We start from the raw sequence: 22,600 nt of genomic DNA, 5'->3' as shown, positions 1-22,600 counted from the left end.
AAGCAATCAAGTATGAAAAAACTTTTTGCAGATCAGTCATTATTGCAATAAAAATGGTGTTCCATAAAATAAGTAGCTAGTTCAGCTTGTAACTCAAAATGCCCAAGTGTGTTTCCCTAAAACAACCATGGTACTTCAGTATGCCGTGAAAGTGCTTCATGCCTATTTCCCATTTCATTACAGAATATGTTCAAGATGAGTATCGACAGGTTCAAAACTTAATAATGGCACTCAGTGCAATATAAAGAATGTACTCAAGTGAGGCAAGAGCAATGCAGAAAGACCAGTTAGAACGCTATTACTGTAGTCCAGATTCAAAATGACTGGCTTTGCAGTAATTATGTGATCACGGGAGGTAAGAGAATACATTTGAAATACATGATGGTGTAAAAAAGGATAGGATCTGCCAACAGCTCAATGTGGAGGCTGAGAAAGAGGTATCAAGAATGACACTCAGATACCTGATTTGTGCCAGTGATGCCATTAACTGAGAAAAGGGACACCATGCAAGGATTAATGGTGAGAAGTAAAATGACATTTGGATGGAGACTTATGTCATGATTTTTAAGTTGCTTCTTTACTGAATGTGCTGCTCTTGTGTATTTTAACTCCTTGGCCTGACTTGAGCTTTATGGTCTTTTCCTTACACTTTCTCCACAATGAATTTCACTGTAACACAAGGTATGCAGAAGGCATCTATATATCTAGTTCTAACCTCTCCTCTGAGTTCCACTCATAAATTGAAGGTGACTTGGACAGAGAGATCAGCATAAAGGAGGCAGAGCCCAAGTTATCAAAGAGAGGAGGTAACGTATACCCACCATAAAATAAGACATTAAAAAGTAAGTAACAGGGCGCCTGGGTGGCTCAGTGGGTTAAGCCGCTGCCTTCGGCTCAGGTCATGATCTCAGGGTCCTGGGATCGAGTCCCGCATCGGGCTCTGTGCTAAGCAGGGAGCCTGCTTCCTCCTCTCTCTCTGTCTGCCTGCCTCTCTGCCTACTTGTGATCTCTCTCTGTCGAATGAATAAATAAATAAAATATTTTAAAAAAAAAGTAAGTAACAGATCAGTAAGTAGATACTCTGATCTCATCCATTAAAAATATTCAAGAACATGTGAAGCAAACAAGTCTAAACCGCTAAACATCCTGTTAACAAAGGTAATGTAAGGATGGAAAGGTTGTAATTAAGGCACTTTACATTTTATTTGTATTTCTGTATTTGATTTTTCTCTGTTGCTTTTTTCACAATTCCTAATTTACTTTATTCTTTTTAAATTTTATTTATTTATTTGACAGAGAGAAAGATCATAAGTAGGCAGAGAGGCAGGGGCGTGGGGTAGGGGAAGCAGGCTCCCTACTGAGCAGATAGCCCAACGTGGGGCTCGATCCCAGAACCCTGAGATCATGACCTGAACCAAAGGCAAAGGCTTAACCCACTGAGCAACTCAGGTGCCCCCATAATTTACTTTCAAGTAAAAGAAACTGAAGCGGTGCCTGCGTGGCTCAGTCGTTAAGTGTCCACTTTCAGCTCAGGTCATGATCCCAGGGTCCCGGGACTGAGCCCTGCATCAGGCTCCCTGCTCTGCTGGAAGCCTGTTGCTCCCTCTCCCTCTGCTTGTGTTCTCTCTCTGGTTGTCTCTCTCTCTCTGTCAAATAAATAAGAAAGAGAGAAAGAGAGAGAGAGAAAAGAAAAGAAAAGAAAAGGAAGGAAGGAAGGAAGGAAAGTAGGTGCGTGGGAGGGAGGGAAACAGAAAGGAAAAGAAGGGAGGGAGGGAGCGAGGGACAAACAAACCGAAATTAACTCCCCCAACTTACTTATATTTAATGCGATAATTATTTTATTATGTTTACCCAAAATCCTAACATTGTGGCTTACGGCAACACTTATAGTAAGTTCAGTAAGATGGAAGATAATAACGGTCATTGTTTTCATTAACAAAGCTAGATAAACACCAAATCATAGCACCTGAAAAGGTTATACATTCAATCTTAAAAGCATATTCTTTGAGAAATGTAGACAAGAATACATGTAACACTGTACAGAGTTTAACCGAGTATGCTAGCAGATACAGAAAATTTTTTCTTTCTCCATCTTTACTTATTATAATAAATACATACTCATTTTATTTTCTGAAATATGAAATAAAACATTCTTTGATTTTGTGGACATCAAAGGCACACCAAATAAAACGGAAAAGGCTACAATAAATAATCAAATGTTAATGTTTCTTAGGAACATTAAAGCTATACTGACATGCAATGAAACAGACAAAAAAAAAAACAAACAAGCAAAAAACCAAGTTTGCAATCCTTCCAAAAATAACTTCATTTTTTTTTTTGAGGGAGAAATTATGAAATGAAGGCAAACAGTTTCATGACTCACAGATGTTAAGGTTAAGTTCTGAAGAACTGTAGTTGTTAAAGACAGAACATAGTAACTACAATCTCTTAAGTTAATGGTAGCTTAAACCACATATATAAAATTCAGAAATTCCTTTAAGAAAAGATGTTACTACCTGAAAGGACATCTGACAAATCAATTTCATCTGACTGGACACCAATGCTGCTGTTGTATATATTTTTACAAGAAGAACCGCTCATCTCCAAATCAAAAAGGACTGGATCAAATGGTGAGCTATATAATCCATATCTGAAAAATAAAATAATGTCCTAACAATTTTCCTGTCAGCCGTCTAATTAACAAATTACCTATTTACTTAGTCTTGAAAGAAGTTTAACACAGGGCAAAAGGAAACACTAACCAGATTTACATCACTAAATTCAGTGAATTTCAGTTGTGTTCCGCAGAAACCTATACTCTAAAAGATGTGGCCCAGAGACTCAACAAATGTGACTCTAATAAACTGGTAGGTAATGAACCAAGACTGCATCTTCAACTGCAGATTGAAGCAAGGGAAAGATAACGAAACACCCTTCCCTCAACTCCACCATTAATTACACAGACTCAGTAGAAAATACAGTACTAGGACTAGTAGTAGTAGAAAATACAGCTTTGAGTAAAATTTTTATCAAGATCAAGATTTCTCATCTTGGTGATCTTTTAGATCATGGTGATGTAAAAATCACCATGTTAAATAGAAGAACACTTCCAACACTGAAGATTAGGCAAGAACTCAAATCTAACCTTCAGCTATTTGTTACATTATGTTAAAGTTTTAGAAAAATCAACCAGCAGATGAAGAATACTGGTTAAGACCAGTAAGTGATTTACATAACTCCAACCACAAAATTCAAACAACAGAGAAACAAATTATCTTTCTTTTTGCCTTTTAATTTTTTCTCACCATAGCACATACCCTCTCCAATGTCCCCCACCAGCCACCCCATCCCTCCACCCCACTCCCTTCCAGCAACCCTCAGTTTGTTTCCTGAGATTAAGAGTCTCTTATGGTTTGTATCCCTCTCTGGTTTCATCTGAGAAACAAATTATCTTAACTGCTTCTTCTTAGCAAGAAATACCACTTTTAAGTACTTTAACATAATTAGCCCTCTGAATAACCATTTTCAGGATCTTCAAAACTGTTAAAAGGAATTATTTCAGAGAAAATAGAGGGAAAGAAAACTTTAGGCTAATATTTAGAAAAAGGAAATGCATAATTTATTTTTGCAAGCAAATACATAGAGAGTTCAGTGCAAAGCTGGTATCATAACCTGAAAGGCCCACTATTAGTCATTACGTATATGAAAATACCTTGTCTGAAGTAAAGCTTCCAATGGTGTTAGTCTGTCCTGTAACTGTTTGGACACAGCAGTCAGCAGAGATGCACAAGATGTACTGCACCCAGCCAAATCTTCATCTTTAACATAATTTAGTAAGACAAAATACCAATAGACAGAACCTGAAAACAACAAAAACAAATCAATGTTTCTTTTTCTCATTGTTCTCTAAAAGAACTTCAGATTACATATTTATCAGTAAGTCCCCTTACAAAACAACTTATAAAGAATGCACCAATTCCTTAGAGGACACTAAGAGGACAGTGATAGAGAATTTGAAATATATATTTTTAAGGAGTATATAAGTCAATCTAGTCATTTAGGTTTTCAGTAACTTGATATGACTCAGAGGGACATTTTAGAATAGGTGGAAAAGTATAGATGTGTCAGGTCTTCCAAGCCATCCTTCCTGAAATACTGTTTGGTTCATACTGAAATTTTCAAAAACAATGGATGGCTATGACGTACAAATAACACACTGGCAAGTGAGCATAGCTACGCTCTACTGCCAGTCAGATACAAACCAACACGGTTAAAAGACGACCATCATGATGTATTTTAAGACTTTAATAAAATAGGAGACCTCAAAGTACTAAGTACCCCCCAGAATTTAAGCATCCTACCTCTAAAAATATTCTCAAAAAAACTATTTTAAATTCCAAGACTATTAGAGTAAGCAATTGGGTCCAAAATATTCTACTCTATATAACACAGAGTTAATAGCTCCACTCAATTTATGTCCAAGGTAAATATAAACAGATTCTTTATCCAAATTAAGATATTAAAATAACCATTTATCAACTAACTTTGAGTAGGCTCTTTTTCTACAATACCATAAAGATCAAATCCTTGTGAAATATATAATCCTTGTTGAATAAAATTCGTTATTTGTTAAACAAAAGACTGTAAGAAATGTCTACAGAAAGATAACAACAGTTAAGAAGGACAAATTAGTAGCTCTTTATAGTAACAACAAAACAGTATTAAGAATATTTTTAATTATTTTTAAAATAGTCATTACTTCATATATGTGCTATTTTAGGGGACTACTTTGTAAAGTGTTACTTGATAACTACATTCCTTCCTTTTATTTAATACCACATTCACTCTTGAATGCTATTTCTATAGTCTTCAGGTGCTGAAAAAACCTACTGGCCCCTTCTAGAGAGTTCTAGTTTGCCAAAGTGCCTACCAATCACACATAATACGTGCATGGAGCATTCTACTTATGTCATCTCTCTGGCACTTGCTGGAATTTTAACAAATGTATGGTATCTGATCTATAGTCAGTCAGTGAACAAACAGCTCAATAATTTTAATGAAATATAGAAAATATATGAGTAAGAAGACTTGCTATTTACTTAACTCTCCCACCTTTTCCAAGCAGTACTACTGAACAGAATATCTGCCCATCTGATAAATCACAATTTATTAACTCCTTAGAAAAAAGGAGAATAACCAAGGAAAAAAATACTTACTAAATAATGCTGAATATATTGTGAGATATTTCCTATGACTACTGCTATTTGTGATTAAACTAATTTCACATACCACCAGTTGCTGCTGCGGGTAAAAATGACATATTATCAAGTAAGGCCTTCAACAGAACAGATCCAAATCCTGGTTGACATGGGTCACATTTGCCATTACTGAAAAAATTTAAAAAAATATATGTGAATATATCACTCAATATATAAAGTCAATCCTAAACATGGTGTAGTAGTAGCTAAGAAAACCCTTTAAAATGTATTCAAAGAGAGTACAAGAAAAATTTGCCCTAAAGCTCTATATACACACAGAAAGATAACAGAGACTGATTATACTAAGGATCTTTGTAACGGTTTTCTTAACCAAAAAAGGGCTAGTAAGTACATATACTCAACACTAATTATCAGTTTTTTTAAACATTTACTAGATGGTTTAAGTCTCAGGATCTAGAAAAAGGTCTGCACGATATTACAAATAAGCCTGGTAAGACTGTCATGTAAGAGGGAAGAAGGCCTTAGGACAAGAATCCAAAGACAAATAGGGAAGATAAAAATAAAACCGAAGGAAGGGCTCCCTTTATCAAACTCCCCAAACTACTACTAATAGGCAAAGTAGCCTATTTAGACTACTTTCATTAAGGGGTGCCTGGATGGCTGTCAGTTAAGCATTCAACTCATGATTTCAGCTCAGTTAATGATATCAGGGTGGTGAGATCAAGCCCTTCATCAGGCTCTGCACTTAGCAGGGAGTCTGCTTTAAATTCTCTCTCTCCCTCTCCCTTTGTCCCTTCCCCCACTCATGGATGCTTCTCTCTAAATAAATATATTAATAAATAAAATCTTTTTAACAATCTTAAAAAAAAAAAACTTATACAATATGACATTTTCTCCTAAAAACCTTAAATTCTTTCTTAGAATCTCAATACCCTTATCAACTTTTAAAAATCCTCTTGTTACAGATTCATTCAACAAGTAGCAAATTACACTACAGACACAGTCATCACCTGCTGAACTGCAAGTGCACCTTCAAACTGGACTTTCAACAACAACAAAAAAAAACACCAACCTAATGCACAAGGCTAGAAATCGGGCACACTTATGGGCTATGCTTCGTCCTGCCTCAAAGAAGCAGACACGCACAATGTCAGAAAGACATTTTCGTGTTTTTGAAAGCAGGCTCTCGTTTCCCTCTTTGGAACTGCAAAACAATAGCAGACATTCAGACTCATCTTGAACTTCTATTTATAACATCCAGAGGACAATCATCTGTAGTAAGTAAAATCTTAATTATTAACCTTCCAGGTCCATTCGAATGTACTCCAGCTAACCAACAAAGGGTATCCAACACAAGGCTCTGGGCATGCTCTGTGATTTGGCCATCATCTGCTTTTCTACAAAGAGTGTTAAGAAGCTTCTCATGAAATTCTGAAAACTGTAACATAGCACATCGTTGCACTCTAAAAAAAGAAAATATAAATACATTAACAACCAAACTAGAACAGTTAGACTAAAGCTATTACAACCTGGTTGGTCATATGTTTTATTGTGAATCATGACTATCATAATTAAAAATATTATTTTTGAAAATTAAATATTACAATGGCATGTTAATCTCATAATCTTATGGTATTAAAAGATTTAAAAGAGCACATAAGCAATACTTGGTTTAGACAAAGTTTTAAAAGAAATTAAGTTCGCGGTGCCTAGGTGGCTCAGAGCTAGTTAACCGTCTGCCTTTGGCTCCGGCCATGATCCCAGGATCCTGGGATCAAGTCCTACAAGGGTCTCCCTGCTCAGCAGGGAGTCTACTTCTCCTTCTGCCTCTACCCCACCACCCCGCAATGTGCACTTTCCCTCTGATAAATAAAATCTTAAAAAAAAAAGAAAGAAAGAAATTAAGTTTAATAACATATTCTGACAAAGAGTGAATAAAACTTCAAATTATATTCCTTTCCTTGTTCTACAAATACCATTATTTAAATAAATACAATTTGTATGAATACAATATTCCTGGTACACTCCAAAGCACTGTACATATACCAGGGATAAACCAATCAAGTAGAAAGGTAATTCATACCTTCACTGAGATTACAAGTACTTTAAATAAAATGAAAAGCAAACAAAAATTTTCAAGACTTAAAAAATTTCATGCATGTGTATTTACTAGAATTCTTCCTTCATACATTTATGACTATAAGAATAGTAGGAGAAAGAAATGAGGTTACCTTTCTTTAGAAATTGAAGTTTTCTTAAATCTTCGAATGGTGACTGAGACCTCTTGCAGTAAGTCACAGCCCCGGAGGTTCTCAGATTTGCGGGCACCACCTGCATTTTCATTCTTAACATTAGATGATTTTTCCTAAACATATAAAATCAAATAACTCAATGAACAAACAAATGAAACTAAAAAAGTATTTACTATTTAAAGTTCTTTAAAAAGAAAATAAATAAATTATGACTATCAAACATACCCTCATATTCAGTAAATGACTAACTTCCCCCAGACTATAACGGGGGAAAAAACGAAGTCACTGTTTTAAAGGCAATAACCCAATAATTAAAGATTAGAAAGCCAAAGTCCTGAGACCAAGTCCCAGCCACAACACTTATAAGCAATATGAAATATGACCGTTCCCCAATCTCTAAGGTTCACTCACTTTCAGTATGAAAAATGGAGACAATAGTAGCACCTGCTCTGCCTACCTCAGAGTTATTTTGAGGATTAAATCAGATAAAGTACACAGAAGTCCTTGAAAAATTGGAAGACCTATACAAATATAAGATGATTGGTGTTACTGATATTGCTATTGTTGCTTATAATGATGATAGAGAAACAAAAATCTCCAGAGTTCAGGAAAATCCAAGATCAGACAATTATGCAGAGACTGCATGGTACACAGCTACTTGTAGAAAATCAACCCTGGAATTAGAATTTATCTCTTTCTCTGCCTATTTGTGATCTCTCTCTCTGTCAAATAAATAGAATTTATCTCTAACATTATTCCCCAGCTTCCCTTCCTGCATTCTTCCAAATTAAAAAAAAAAAAAAGGTGGTGAGTTACCAGTAAAAGACACAGACACAGACTCTAAAACCTAAATAAATATTATGGCCTAAAATAATTATAAAGTGAAGTATCTGCTAACAATTACTCTCTCCTAAGCATAACTTTATAAACATTTGCTTGCAGTTAATGGGAAATACATTCTTAATTACACTTTTAAAATCACTGGAAAGAAAAATTATGAACAAAACCAAGTGTCTACTGAAAAATCAATGAAGGGTCATACTACTTCCAATTGCGTGTCAAATCTTATCCATAATGTTTGTAACAGCATTGTTGTGGTTCAAAATGACAAAGCTTCATACCTTGCCTGCTGCGACTTTTGCCAGGAGTGAAGCAAGTGAATAACCCTTGTTACTCTGGTGTTTTAGGGATGGAAGTCTTACTACAGGGCGTATGCCACCATTACAGATCTCGTCTGTTCCTCTTTCATTCACTGCCTTGACGTGGATTAAAAAGGAACGATATTTTCCTCCTGCCATACCTGAGGAGCAGCACAGAATGGGAAAAATAACTTAATCACCAAAAGACCAAACAGTTTTTCATCTTCGTAGAGCAAGTTAATTCCACAAGAAATTTTACGCTTGATTGGGATTTTCAAATTATACCGTTTGAGTATAATCACTGAATAACCTTCATATGTTGGCAGCAAAAGAACAAAAAGCAAAGGAGTTGTACAAACACCGTAAGACAGAAAATTCTGACTAATAGTTACACACATTTGGCATATTTTCCCCCAATGAAATTATTCATTTTAATAACAGATATTTTGTGAACTACAGAAAAACAGACACAAAAAAACTATCTTTAAGGCACTATCTGTAGCTAATAATGGTACCATCATGTGAATCCATCTAGTTTTTTTATGCATGCACACATATATTCGCACACACGCGTACGTAAGCACTGTGATATTAACAGATGACAAAGCACAGGCTATGGAGTCACTACCTGGATTTGAATAAGGGATCTGCCATTTATCAGCATGTGATAAATCAATCTCCTGTGGTTTGGTTCTTTCAAATGTAAAATGGGAGTAATAACAGAAACTACCTCAAAGACAACTAACACACAAGTGTGCCCGACTCAAAGACAGCACTCAATAAATATTGGTTATTACCACCAGAACATTTTGTTTTCTTTTAACTAAAATAAGATCATACCACACAATCCATAAGTAAAATATACTATAAAAATACCCTCAAATTAACACACTTACCAGTAAACCATCAGCCTATTGGTACCTTGCAGGTTTTAAATCTTTCTCTAATTCTAAACACTACCTTTGTTGTTGCCCAGTGACTGGCCAGCCTACTGTGCTAGCATTGCACTGTTATACTCTCCTTATTGCTGTATTATTTTTCTATGCTCTACTACCTGACAAGACCCTCTCTCTCTGCTTTCTTTTTCCAAACTTGTTTGATCCACATCATCCTTTTTGTCTAAAAATTTAGCCATCATTTTCTCCGGTTCCAAAGATTTTTAAAGAATTTGGTAAGAAAAAAAAAATCATTCTTGGTAAATGCTAGAAAAATTAATACGTTTAAACTGAGTCTTTGGAAATGCATGCCCTTTATTTGCACCCTCCATTTTGTCAAAACCAACATCATTATTTTCATATACAAATTTAAGTTTCACATTCTCATTCAACAAAAGTAACTTATACTTTCAGCAATATGAGAAATTTTATTTATCTTGCTGACTTCTATACCCCAGTACGCAGCATAACATACTAAAGGATCTCATAAACTTAATAAATGAATGAGGTGTAGTCAAGAGAACACAATAAAACTTGTACATGTGTCTGCAACTAAAGGTAAATACGTAAATGTGGACATAATATGAAGGGAATATATACAAATTAAAATAATTGTTATAAGGGTGGTCAGGTATTTTCCTGGTTTGAGGAAGAACTAACTGCACATCCGACCCACCTCCAAAATAACTTCCATAATGGAACTAGGTGTTTCATTTGTTGGCTTTTTAAATTTACCCTGGGATACAAAAGCTGATATATAAAAGTCCTACTACTGTGACAGCAATCCTCTACATAATAACCTATTATTTTTATACACTAATTATAATGTGTTTATGTTAGACACTCTAATAATTACATCTGATATTATGAAAACTCTTCTATAAAAACCCTCTTAAGAGAAAATATTCTAACAATATACAACTAAAGACACAGGACTCTAAGTTGATGGGAAAGCCAACCAACCATGCCAGAACATGTCAGCTGGTTCAAAAAAGCTCTGTGATTTCACATTAAGTTATTATATATTCACTGTTTTTATTGCCTTCTCAAAAAAGCCCTGAGACCTCCAAAACACAGCAAGTAGTATGAGAAGTTTCACATAAAAATACGGTCACTTCTGAGAGGAAATGAACTCAGCTACCAGGACACTGATGGAACTGTTCATGCAAGTCCCAAACAAAATAAAATCTTACTTTTCTGAGATCAGTTTGAAACCAAAAAATCTATTTTTCTAATTGTGGTATTATTTACTCTGCTTTTGTAAAATACGTTACTTTACCTTTAACAAGTTTGGGGCTTGTTAATGTCAACATCCCAGCATGCCCTGATAGATCAAGGCCACTAGCAAGCCATACTGGTCCACACAGAATGTCTTCTTTATGATCTTCTAAAAATGGACATAATCTAAGACCTAAAAAGAAAAAAATACATATTTTCTTTTAAATTAGTTTATAATTTAAAAATATGAAATAAGCAAATATCCATCCCATACAACCACACAAAATACCATACTTAGAATGTGTTCAAATAAGAATTCACTATCATACTAAGAACTATAATCAAAGATCTGATATATTTTCAAATATCTGATATATGTTGCTTTCCATTCCCATATTATTTACATTCACCTTGATCATCAAAAAATATAAAACCATGACATGATTTTAAATCCCAAGATATTAAAAAAAAAGAATGCGAGTATTAGCGCAGCTGTGTTCAGAAAGATGAGCTGAAAGTTAAAGCATATTGCCAAAGCAGAATTATAGGTTATTTTTTAATTGTGTTTTTAAAACCAAGTTTTTGCAAGCCATAAGGAAATCTCTGCCCAACATGATGCATTTGGATCACTACTCCTTTTACTGTCATGGACAACAGCTCTATAATTTAACTCACACTGTGATTCCTCTACATCCATGTGCTGCATTTCTTCATTCAAATCAACCAGGGACGGTTTCCCATTTTGTTCCACTTCAATGTTAAGAGCTGGAGACAAAGGAAAGGTGATCTGCCTATCTACTGCTGTTTCTAGAGGATAAAAATATTAGTAAACTTAATTTTGCTTAATATCAGTAATTTATGTGCCTGAAATTCTAAAATTTTCTGTTAAATTGGGAACTACTGTGATTTTTATCACAGATGCTACAAAATGGTTGTCAGAAGAAGAAAAAAAATTAGATTCCTTTAATCATTTCATACACTCCTCTCTCTTTAAATGGTACTACATATTCACCTGAGAAATAATTTGCTGGCAACTAAACTAGAAGTTCTTACCCTAGACTGCAGAGTATAAGCACCTGCAAAATTTTTAAAATACCAATGTCTAAGCCCTAGGCCCAATTAAATCAGAATCTGCCATGACTCAAAAGAATGGACCACACACACAAACACACACATATACACAAACACATATAACTGTATTGTGAAAACCAGAAATTTTTCAGGTTTCACTGTTTCTATTCCCTGATATAAAGCAGCCATTTTACTCTGAAGTTATCCCCAGCCTTTTAAATTAAGCTCTTAAGGAGAAAACACTGATGAGTATGTCTAGTTCGCAACATACTAAAGGTATACAATCTATTTAAATAACTCAGAATTATCAAATTCTGAACTTGTAAGAAAAGTAAATAAAGTTGGGTGTATTTCTGGGTGTGTTTCTGTACTACACGAAAGGCTGGGTTTTACCAATGATCTTAAAAGAATATGTGACTTCCATTAACAAAGTTCTTTTCCCAGTCAAGTCTCTGCTTAGGAGAACTTCTTAGGAAGAAAATGTGTATGTCCAGGAATGATGACAGTGAAACTAATTCAAAAGAGAACCAACTGAATTTCCTAAATAGCAAAATTAAATTACTCCAGTTTATGCAATTCTATATAATACTGAGCTACTAAAACCTCTAAAATACTCTAGAATTAACTCTTCTAAGTAAAACTACCAAAAGTAGAGCAAAGAAGTATATGGGTGGAGGAGAGAGTGGAGAGGAGGGGGGAGGCAAGGGAGGGACATGAAACCTAGACAGTCAAGTTGGAAAATTAGTTTTTTCAAGATATCAACTGCAAAATCTTCAAATATAAATTTTGATTCATTCTTACCATTGACTTTCCCTAAGCCCGGAGCTTTATTTTTCAGCAGTGTCACTTGTATCTGTGGAATATTGGTGATGTTTGAGTTCAAAACAAATTTGAAGTCCACATGTCCAACCATACAAGCTTTAGGTAGAACCAATTCAAATACATGCTCATCCCAGCTGTTGCTGTCAAATAAGGGGGAAAATGCTAAATACAGCAAAAGTCTTTCTTTGGCCAAAACCACATTATCCTTAATAACACTTTTCATACTCTGATTTGTAGCCTCCTACAAAATTCAATGCTTCTCAATGGGATCAGCTTCCAAAAGAGAGGTTAAACTTAGGGAAATAACTGATCTTACCTTAGAAATCTATCTCGGGAACTGAACGTTCCAATAAATGCTGTGCCTGATATTAGGGACTATTAGCGTGATTATCTGCAGATTCCTGAGCCCTAGCCCAAATCTATGAGTGGGATCCTAGGAATCTGCATTTTAAAGTAAGAACTTCTATTTCTTAAACATGTCTATTCTGACTTTAAATTCTATATAAAGGTAGAAAAATAAAAATCTCCAAACCATACTCCACTAATTTCCAGACTCATTCAAATGTCTACCAGACAGGGTGCCTGGGTGGTCAGTCGCTGGGCATCTGCCTTCAGCTCGGGTGGTGATCCCAGGGTTCTGGGATCCAGCCCTGCATCAGACTCCCTGCTCAGTGGGAAGCTTGCTTTCCCTCTCCGACTCCCCCTGCTTGTTTTCCTGGTCTCGCCATCTCTATCAAATGAATACATAAAATCTCTTTAAAACATATCTACCAGGGCACCTGGGTGGCTCAGTGGGTTGGAGCCTCTGCCTGCAGCTCAGGTCATGATCCCAGGGTCCTGGGATCAGCCCAGCATTGGGCTCCCTGCTCAACAGGGAGCCTGCTTTCCTTCCTCTCTCTCTGCCTGCCTCTCTGCCTTCTTATGATCTCTCTGTCAAATAAATAAATAAAATCTTTAAAAAAAAAAAAAAAAAACATATCTACCAGAGGGGCACCCGGGTGGCTCAGTGGGTTAAAGCCTCTGCCTTTGGTTCGGGTCATGATCCCAGGGTCCTGGGACTAAGCCCCACGTCGGGTTCTCTGCTCAGTGGGGAGCCTGATTCCCTCTCTCTCTCTCTGCCTGCTTGTGATCTCCGCCAAATGAATAAATAAAATCTTAAAAAAAAAAAAGTCTACCAGACATCTCCAATTTATCATAAGCCAAACTTAATTGCCCACTCCCATCTCAGTAAACAGACACTCTTATTTTTTTCAGTCAGCTCAATCCAAAACCTTAGTCATCCTTGACTCTTCTCACGCCAGATGTTCAATACATCAGCATATACTATTCTTTCTTCTCCAAATTACATCCAAAATCTGACCACTCTTTTCACTACCTCCAACAACTGACAGCACAGTCCAAACTATCATCAATAAACTGTAATAGTATCCAAACTAGAACCCTCACTTCTATCACTGTCCTCCAACACACACAACCACTCATCATCTATTGTCATCACAGTAGTCCTACCGTAGCCTTCTAATATATAAAATTATTCCTGTATCCAAAACCCTTTAATATTTTCCTAATCTTATACCACATAAAAATCTCACTATGGCCTATAAAGACACTTGTCTTCTGGTGACCAGCTACCTCTTTTGACCTGGCCTCCTCCCTCTCTCCCCTAGCCTTACCCACTCCGGCATCACTGGTTTTCTTGCTCTCGCCAGAAATCATACAACATCCTCCTCAGAATCTTTGTACTTATTATTACCTCAGAATTAATGTCTTCATGGAGGTCTTCTTGGCCCTTTCAGAGAAAGTACCATACTGGGGCATCTGGGTGGCTCAGTCGGTTAAGCATCTGCTTTTGGCTCAGGTGTGATCCCCAGGTCTTAGGATAGAGCCCCGTGTCGGGCTCCTTGCTCAGCAGGGAGTCTGCTTCTCCCTCTGCCCCTACCCATGCTCATGCTTGCTCTCTCTTTCTCTCTCTCTCAAATAAATAAATAAAATCTTAGAAGTATCATACACATTTTCTCTCTGTCTCACCCTTGCACACAGGTACATACCCAGCAACTACTCTGACACCATATTGTTTTATCATATTTTATAACTTTTATGACTACATGGCATATTGGCTTACTGTCTATCCCCAAAATATTGTAAATTCCAGTGACAGCTATATTACTAGTGCCTACAGGTGCCTGCACAAAACCACTATTTAAATATCTGTAAAGGGGGGGGCGCCTGGGTGGCTCAGTGGGTTAAAGCCGCTGCCTTCGGCTCAGGTCATGATCTCGGGATCCTGGGATCGAGTCCCGCATCGGGCTCTCTGCTGGGCAGGGAGCCTGCTTCCCTCTCTCTCTCTCTCTCTGCCTGCCTCTCCATCTACTTGTGATCTCTCTCTGTGAAATAAATAAATAAAATCTTTAAAAAAATAAAAAAATAAAAAAAATAAAAAAATAAATATCTGTAAAGGGGTGCCTGGTTGGCTCAGTTAAGTGTCTGCCTTCAACTCAGATCACGATTCCAGGGTCCTGGAGTTGAACCCCACATTTGGCTCCCTGCTCAGTGTGGAGCCTGCTTCTCTCTCTGCTTATGCTTTCTATCAAATAAATAAAACCTTAAAAAACAACAACAACAACAACAACAACTAGGAACGCCTGGGTGGCTCAGCAGTTAAGCGTCTACTTTCGGCTCAGGTCATGATTTCAGGGTTCTGGGATCGAGTCCCACATTGGGCTCCTCCCTCAGGAGGTCACCTGCTCCTCCCTCTGTCTGCCGATCCCCCTTCCTGTACTCTTGCTCTCTATCAAATAAATAAAATCTTAAAAAACAACAACAACAAAATAGGGGGGTGTGATAATTAGGGGATGGACATTAAGGAGGGCATGTGATGTGATAAGCACTGCTATCATAGAAGACTGAGGAATCACTGAACTCGACCTCTGAAATTAATAACACTCTATATTAATTCAATTTAAATTTTTTAAATAAACGTCTGTTAAATGAACCTGTGGGCTGAATGCCCAAACTAACTGCAATGGCAGGTTATTCTATTTTATCCTATAACTAAGAATACAGAAATCTCCAAAATTGAGGTGACATAGGAACAGTTATTAATATGCAAAGTTAAGAGAAACAATACTGTATCTAAGAATTCTACATTGTTTCTAACAAATACATAACATGGACTTAAAATCAAATACCTTAGAAGAGTATCTTACCCGTCAGTCTGTAGTTTCCAAGTTCTAGTATGCTGAGCAGCATCTCCATGGTGTTGCTGATGCAAGTGTTGAGGATGCCTCCTTTGCTGCTGTTCTTGTTGAACTTCTACCCAGCATGGAGGAACAGTAGCTGAAAACCGTGGAGTTAAAGTCTCAAAGCGTGTTAGCTCCACTAGAGATGTCAAGATGTCAAGGGTAAATGGCTGGTCCACCAATAAATCAACTCCTTAACAACAGTGAATACAGAATTTGAAACAGTTTTAAAAATTAGTTTTAATTCACGTTTTCTGTCTAGTCAATTATAATACTTGCCAAATATCCTGAGTTATTAATATGAGCTCAGATATCCATATACAAATAAAGTAATTAGCACTAGCTACATAATGGGCATAATAAAAAGCCATCTTAAATATTTTAAATTATAGAGAGGGTACTCCTTACTGGAGAAACCCAAACTCAACTTGTTAGAAGAGCCCTGGCTGGGCTCTAACCAGCCCTAAGTTAATAAGAGAAATGAAGGTAGTGGTGAAATGCAATCCAAATCTGTATCAAATCAGTAAGTAACTTTTAGACTTCATCATTTACAAAACAAAATACTAAACATTATTAAGTATATAGCACCTGCCCTTTTTTACTTTATATAAAAAAATTTTTCAAAGTCAAAGCTATACTGGGACGCCTGGGTGGCGGTTTAGCCGCTGCCTTTGGCTCAGGTCATGATCCCAGCGTTTTGGCATCGAGTCCCGCATCGGGCTCCTTGCTTGGCAGAGAGCCTGCTTCTCTCTCCGCCTCTGCCTGCCACTCTGCCGGCCTGTGCACACGCTCTTGCTCTCTCTCTCTCTCTGACAAATAAATGAATAAATAAAATCTTTTAAAGTCAAAGCTATACTGATGGCAGATAAATACATATAGAACCAAAAGCTTCACCAGTACTTTTTCCTACTTTTGTGATAGTTAAGAATATTTTGTAGGCATACCAATATTAAAAGAATAACAATCTACTTCAGAGTGATTAGTTTTCTCTTAAAATGTGCTCACATCTATGAAATTTCTAACATTAGAAAAAGGCTGTTGTCCTTATTCAAATAACAAAAATTATAACAAAAATTAGTTTTTTAGGATTAAAATATGAAATCTGATAGGTTAAGAATATTTTCAAAGAAAATTTATACTAAGTTATATCAAATTAAAAGTATATTTCAAATCACATTCCTATTCTCAAAGCTTAGAGCTTTTTAAATCAGACTGAAACTGTTAAATATTGTTTGTAAACATGAACTGTATGTCAATATCCCTTCTTTATATTATTTACTTCCTTACAATCTAATTCATCTTTTCTCAATAGTATTTATGGACTATATCTGAAAATTCTTGGGGCTCCTGGGTGGCTCAGTCAGTTAGCTTCTGCCTTTGGCTCAGGTTGTGATCAAGGGGTCTTGGGATCAAGCCCAATGTCAGGCTCCCCATGTGGCAGGGAATAGGCTTCTCTCTCTCCCTGTGCTCCTCCCCTTGCTCATGTTCCCTCTGTCTCTCTCTCAAATAAATAAATTTTAAAAATCTTAACAAATAAATTTCTTTTCCATTATAACAGCAACCTATAAAATAAGAAACATCAGTATATTAGCTTTTTAAACCAAACTATATAGTTAATCAAGACAATCAAGTCTCGACTTATTGTAGCATGAGACATGAGTCAGTTTATCTCCACCAGGGGGACAATCTTGCCTTCCAAGAGCTACCTGGAAGGAGGTAATTGTCTGTGCTACTGTAGTCTACTAGACAGAAGCCAGAGATGCTGCTAATACAGCCCAGGACAGTCTGCCCACAACACAGAATTATCAAGCCCAAAACAGCAATAATGGTGCTGACGCTGAAAACTCCTGGCATGTAAGACAGCACAGATTATACTGACAGTCACTCAAGTTAGCATGTATTATACTAGTAATCATTAAAAAGGTTTGCCTCTGGTGCAAAGAAAAATGATCAAATACCCACATATGAAGTGTCCATAAAAATCAAATACCAGCTTTACATATTATTTCTATTTGGAACACATCTGAGTTCAAACACACTTTGCATTACAGATTTATTAACCCTTTTTTTTTAAAAAAAAAAAGATTTTATTTATTTATCTAACACAGAGACAGAGATCACAAGAAGGCAGAGAGGCAGCCAGAGAAAGAGGAAGGGAAGCAGGCACCCCACGAGGACCCTGGGACCATGACCTCAGCCGAAGGCAAAGGCTTTAACCCATTGAGCCACCCAGGTGCCTCTGGATTTATTAACCTTTTAATTGCTAGATTTAGGTAACAAAATGAATTAAGGACTAACTAAAACATAAGAGCACTGTGGAAGCACAAAAGGACTACAGTCATAAAGCGTAGGGAAAGAGAGCTGAGGGTAACATGTAAAGAGCATGAGATGGGATTGTACACTCAAGAAATCATGCCAAGTTTATTGTAACAAACACTGAAAAGAAAACTAGAGTTATTTCATAAAAGTCCAAGATTTAGGAGGAGCAATATGTTAATGATTACTTCTTCTGAAAAAGTAGTTATGGAGGGCACTACAGAAACACAGAGAAGAGGCAAAAACAACATACAAAAACAAACCTAACTAACGATGCACAATGGGGCAATGAGTATCTGAATATATTACCCCAGGGAGAGAATATTTTTCCAGCTTTTCAATTCCAGTAGTAGTATTAGTAGTAACAGCCACTGCATTGACCTTATATTTATTTAGTCAATTACCCTCTTTTTCTTTTTTTAAAATATTCTATTTATTTATTTGACAGAGAGACAGGGAGAGAAGGAACAAAGGCAGGGGATACTGAGAGAGGGAGAAGCAGGCCTCCCACAGAGGAGGGAACCCAATGCAGAGCTCGATCCCAGGACCCCGGAACCACGACCTGACCGGAAAGCAAATGGCCAACAACTGAGCCACCCAGGCGCCCCTCAGTTACCCTATTTCATGTTTTTTCTCTAACTAGACTAAAAACCCATTAATGGCTAAAATAATGTTTCACCTCTCAGGTAACATCACCAATACTGGCCAACCTACCACAGGTCAAAAAAACATTTTTTATTTTAACTGTTCACAACAATTTGCGACTACTGAAAAAAAATGATAAATAATAAATAAAAACAAGCCTAGCGACAGAATGGCAACAAAGAAATGATCTCCCTCAACAAAGTAACCAAGAGTTGATTGTAAAAACTGAAAGAATGTTTAAGACTATTTAAGAAAGACTCAGAAAGCTTTAAATATCACAAGAATTTCCATTTTTAAGATTTCATTTAAAAAACTTAGTATCATACCTGAAATGCCAGGACTTGAAGGATTTGATAAAGGTTTGGAACCTTCTGAAGATGGTTCTATTCCTTTAGAAAGAGATCCATCCACTAGTATATCAGCTTCATCAATATCATCACAAGTTCCTCCAATTTGGAGAAAATGAAGCTCACCACCTACGGTGTAGTAAAATTTTATCAACATAGGTACACGGCATATGGATAAACATAGAAACACATACTACTTGAGTTAAGAAACTTATTTATTTTAATATCACTCAACAGGCAGATAAACAGTGCTGCCAAAGTGACATTATCTTCCAGAATTAAGAAATTAAATTGACAATGTATTACAAACTGAAAATTAAATTTAAAAAATGGCAAATACAGAAACATATGTGAAAACAGTTATTGACCTAGTACTAACTATGTGTAAGACACTATTTTAAATGCTTAAATGAATTCATTTAGTCTTCACAAAAACCTCTGAGGTAAGGACTATCATTGTGGCCACTTTACAGATGAGGAAACTGATGCACTAGCTAAATATCTCAGCAGTAACAAAAATGAACACAGATTCTTAATTTTTTGACGCATTCACAATTAAACTGAAATTCTGTTTTTTTTTTAAATTTCTCACAGAAAAAAATGAAAGCAAAGTTAGCAAATATTTAAGATAAAAATCAATCGATAAAAGAATATTCTAAAAAAAAGTATTTGGAGATTCACAATATGAGAGAATAAGGAAGATGACAACTCCTCTTCCTGAAAAGCAACTATAAAGCCAGACAGGAATGGTCATTCAACCAGGGTGGGGCAAGCAATGAAAACCAGCTACTGCCAGAGGGGGCCCAACGGATTTGGACAGCCATCAGCTGAAAGGGCTCAGAGGCAACAAAAATGAAGTGCATCCTAAAGACATGACCCTGACCTTAATACAAAGTTAAAAGAAGTGAAAGAAACATAAGGGGTTTGGTAAGCTCTCCACATAATCCACAATGATCAGAAGTTGTGCATATGTATTACAAAACCAGATGGGGCCCAAGCCATCCACACATTCCCAGTCAACTAAGCCTCATGCATATGCAGAAGAGTTGTAAGAGGGCATGACAGAAAATAAAAATAAAGCAAATAAAAGCCAGGACACACCTGAATACAGCCTTTCTGGTGAAGTTACTTGGGCATAATCACTTATCAAAATCTTTGGCTGAATATTAAGCTAAGTGGACACAGAGGCAACAAATAAGAAACAAGTTTAAAAATTAAAACCTCCCGGAGGGGGGGGTGTGTGTGACTGGAGACATCAGTGACTGTACACTGCAAAATAAACAGATTTCACAGATATAGTCCTAAGGGGTTACCAAACAAACAAAGCAACAACAATCTCCAAAGAGGGGAAATCAGAATTCAGAATTCTGCAATATTATTTAAAATGTCCAGTATTAAATTAAAAAATTATAAGACATCTGAAGAAAGACTGACCCATGCTTAAGGAAAACAAAATCACTGAGCAGTATCTCCGAGTTCCCAGGATTTAGGTTTGGCAGACAAGAACTTCAAAGAAGTTACTGTATTTTTATAGAATAAAAGGAAATCAGGTATGGAGAATTAAAAGAACAAATGGTGGAAATGACTCAACAAGTAAAGAATCTCAACCAAAAACCAAATTATTTTAAAGAACAAAGGGAAATTCTGGAGTTGAAACATAAAATAGCTAAAAGGAAAGTTCATTATATAGGTTCAAAGTAGATTTGAGACGGCAGTAGAAGGAATCAGTAAAATAAAAATAGAGCATAAGAAATTAACCAATCTAAAGAAAAGATAAAGATCTTTTAAAATGAAAAGCATCTCAGAGACCTATGGAACAGATCAAGTATAACAACATACATGTAATGGGAATTCCAGAAAGAGAGAGCAGAAAAAGCAAAGGAAAAAAACTGATGAAATAATGGACAAGAACTTTCCCAATCTGAAGAAAAACATTACACCGCAAATCCAATCAATTCAATAAAACTCAAGTAGGATATATACAATAAGATTCACAGGTACATATGCTATTTGAAAGTTAGTAAGAAAATCTCAAATGCAACAAGTTAAAAATGAGTCATCAGATCTAATAACCATGATATATATTAAGAGCGGACTTACCAGAAACAACGAGGCCAAAGGAAACTGAATGAGATGTGAAGAAATAGTCAACTAATAATTCTATACACAGTATTATTCTTCAAAAATGAAAGTGAAATAGAGATGTTTCAGGATAAACAGCATCTTTTACTAGGAGATCTGCCTTGTAATAAGTACTAAAGAAAGGCCTTCAAGATGAAAGAAAGCACTACCAAATTCTCTCTCTCTCTCTCTCTCTCTCTCTCTCACACACACACACACACACAATATCAGAAATGAGTACTTGGGTGATGAGATGAGTAAAGTAGATGGACATAATATATATATATATATATTTATCTCATTTCTTTGTAAACTTTTTTAAAAGCAAAGATTGTATAAAACAACTCTTTTTGGTTGGGTTTATAACTTATCTAAATGCAACATCTAAGACAATGGTAGCACAAAGGACCAGGAGAAAAAAGATTAGAGCAAAGTATATTTTACTAGTAAATTAGTATCATTCTAAAGTAGTCTGTGACAGATTAAATCACTAAGAACAGAACTCCAAAAAAAATATTAAATATATATATATATATCTACCAACAAAGGCTCCAGTAATGTGACACCAAATGGCGGAGTAGGAAGTTCTAGGTAGGAAACTCTAGAGGTTAGCTACTGAACTAGAAAGTGACTGATAATCAACTATTTCAGAACTCTGGAACCTAACAAGAAACAGTAACCAGAGGATGCTTGATAAAGGGAAAGGCTACTGATATTTCATGAAAGTGGCCTGTAGGAAGCAGCTGCCATCCCCCATTCCTCAGCCCTGAGCCAGCTGTGGGGAAAGTGGCCCGTATTTCTGGAGCTGCTGGCTGGTGGCACAGTGGCCGGAAGGAACCTTATTTCCTTGTTTCACATCTAGGTATATATGTATGTGTATGTATATTCTATTTCCAAACTTGCATCAAATCTACCTTTAGTATATTGTTAATACCATTTGAAATTAACATTTATTATAGATTTTTATCAAAATGCTCAATGATTCTCCATGAGAAAAGGATTTTATCCTATTTGAATACACTCTTGCAACGCATGGAAATGTCATGTCCTTTTGGGTCAGAATCTGTAATCCTTTTTTAAAAATTTTACAACTGGAGCGTCTGGGTGGCTCAGTGGGTTAAAGCCTTCACCTTTGGCTTGGGTCATGATTCCCAGGGTCCTAGCCCCGTGTCCGGGGCTTTCCGCTCAGCAGCGAGCCTGCTTCCTCCTCTCTCTCTCTGGCTGCCTCTCTGCCTGCCTGCCTACTTGTGATCTCTGTCAAATAAATAAAAATAAG

The 22,600-nt window shown here is 36.3% G+C and overlaps 1 protein-coding gene across 11 annotated transcripts in view; it reads right to left on the bottom strand.

Annotated features, from left to right (window-relative positions):
* Positions 1 to 22,600, bottom strand: part of BIRC6 (baculoviral IAP repeat containing 6) — a 227,342-nt gene that overhangs the window by 140,556 nt on the left and 64,186 nt on the right. For 8 of the 11 annotated variants that reach the window (XR_201180.3, XM_045079285.1, XM_004777910.3 and 5 more), the window contains exons 11-22: positions 19,183 to 19,332; positions 15,863 to 16,088; positions 12,636 to 12,796; positions 11,439 to 11,570; positions 10,825 to 10,956; positions 8,593 to 8,771; positions 7,451 to 7,584; positions 6,521 to 6,682; positions 6,292 to 6,423; positions 5,290 to 5,387; positions 3,713 to 3,860; positions 2,517 to 2,650 (exon numbers count right to left, since the gene is read on the bottom strand). Coding sequence is in view for 10 of the 11 variants with exons in the window: in XM_045079285.1 (XP_044935220.1) it covers positions 2,517 to 2,650; positions 3,713 to 3,860; positions 5,290 to 5,387; positions 6,292 to 6,423; positions 6,521 to 6,682; positions 7,451 to 7,584; positions 8,593 to 8,771; positions 10,825 to 10,956; positions 11,439 to 11,570; positions 12,636 to 12,796; positions 15,863 to 16,088; positions 19,183 to 19,332 (1,788 nt within the window). In the remaining variant the exon portion in view is untranslated. The remainder of the gene's footprint in view (positions 1 to 2,516; positions 2,651 to 3,712; positions 3,861 to 5,289; positions 5,388 to 6,291; positions 6,424 to 6,520; positions 6,683 to 7,450; positions 7,585 to 8,592; positions 8,772 to 10,824; positions 10,957 to 11,438; positions 11,571 to 12,635; positions 12,797 to 15,862; positions 16,089 to 19,182; positions 19,333 to 22,600) is intronic. The other 3 variants (XM_004777913.3, XM_013048651.2, XM_004777916.3) reach the window with 2 other exon arrangements.

This window comes from Mustela putorius, unplaced genomic scaffold (genome assembly GCF_011764305.1).
Source record: "Mustela putorius furo isolate JIRA1106 unplaced genomic scaffold, ASM1176430v1.1 tig00000281_pilon_pilon_pilon, whole genome shotgun sequence".
Classification (NCBI taxonomy): domain Eukaryota; kingdom Metazoa; phylum Chordata; class Mammalia; order Carnivora; family Mustelidae; genus Mustela; species Mustela putorius.
This window is presented reverse-complemented; position numbering and strand designations above follow the sequence as displayed.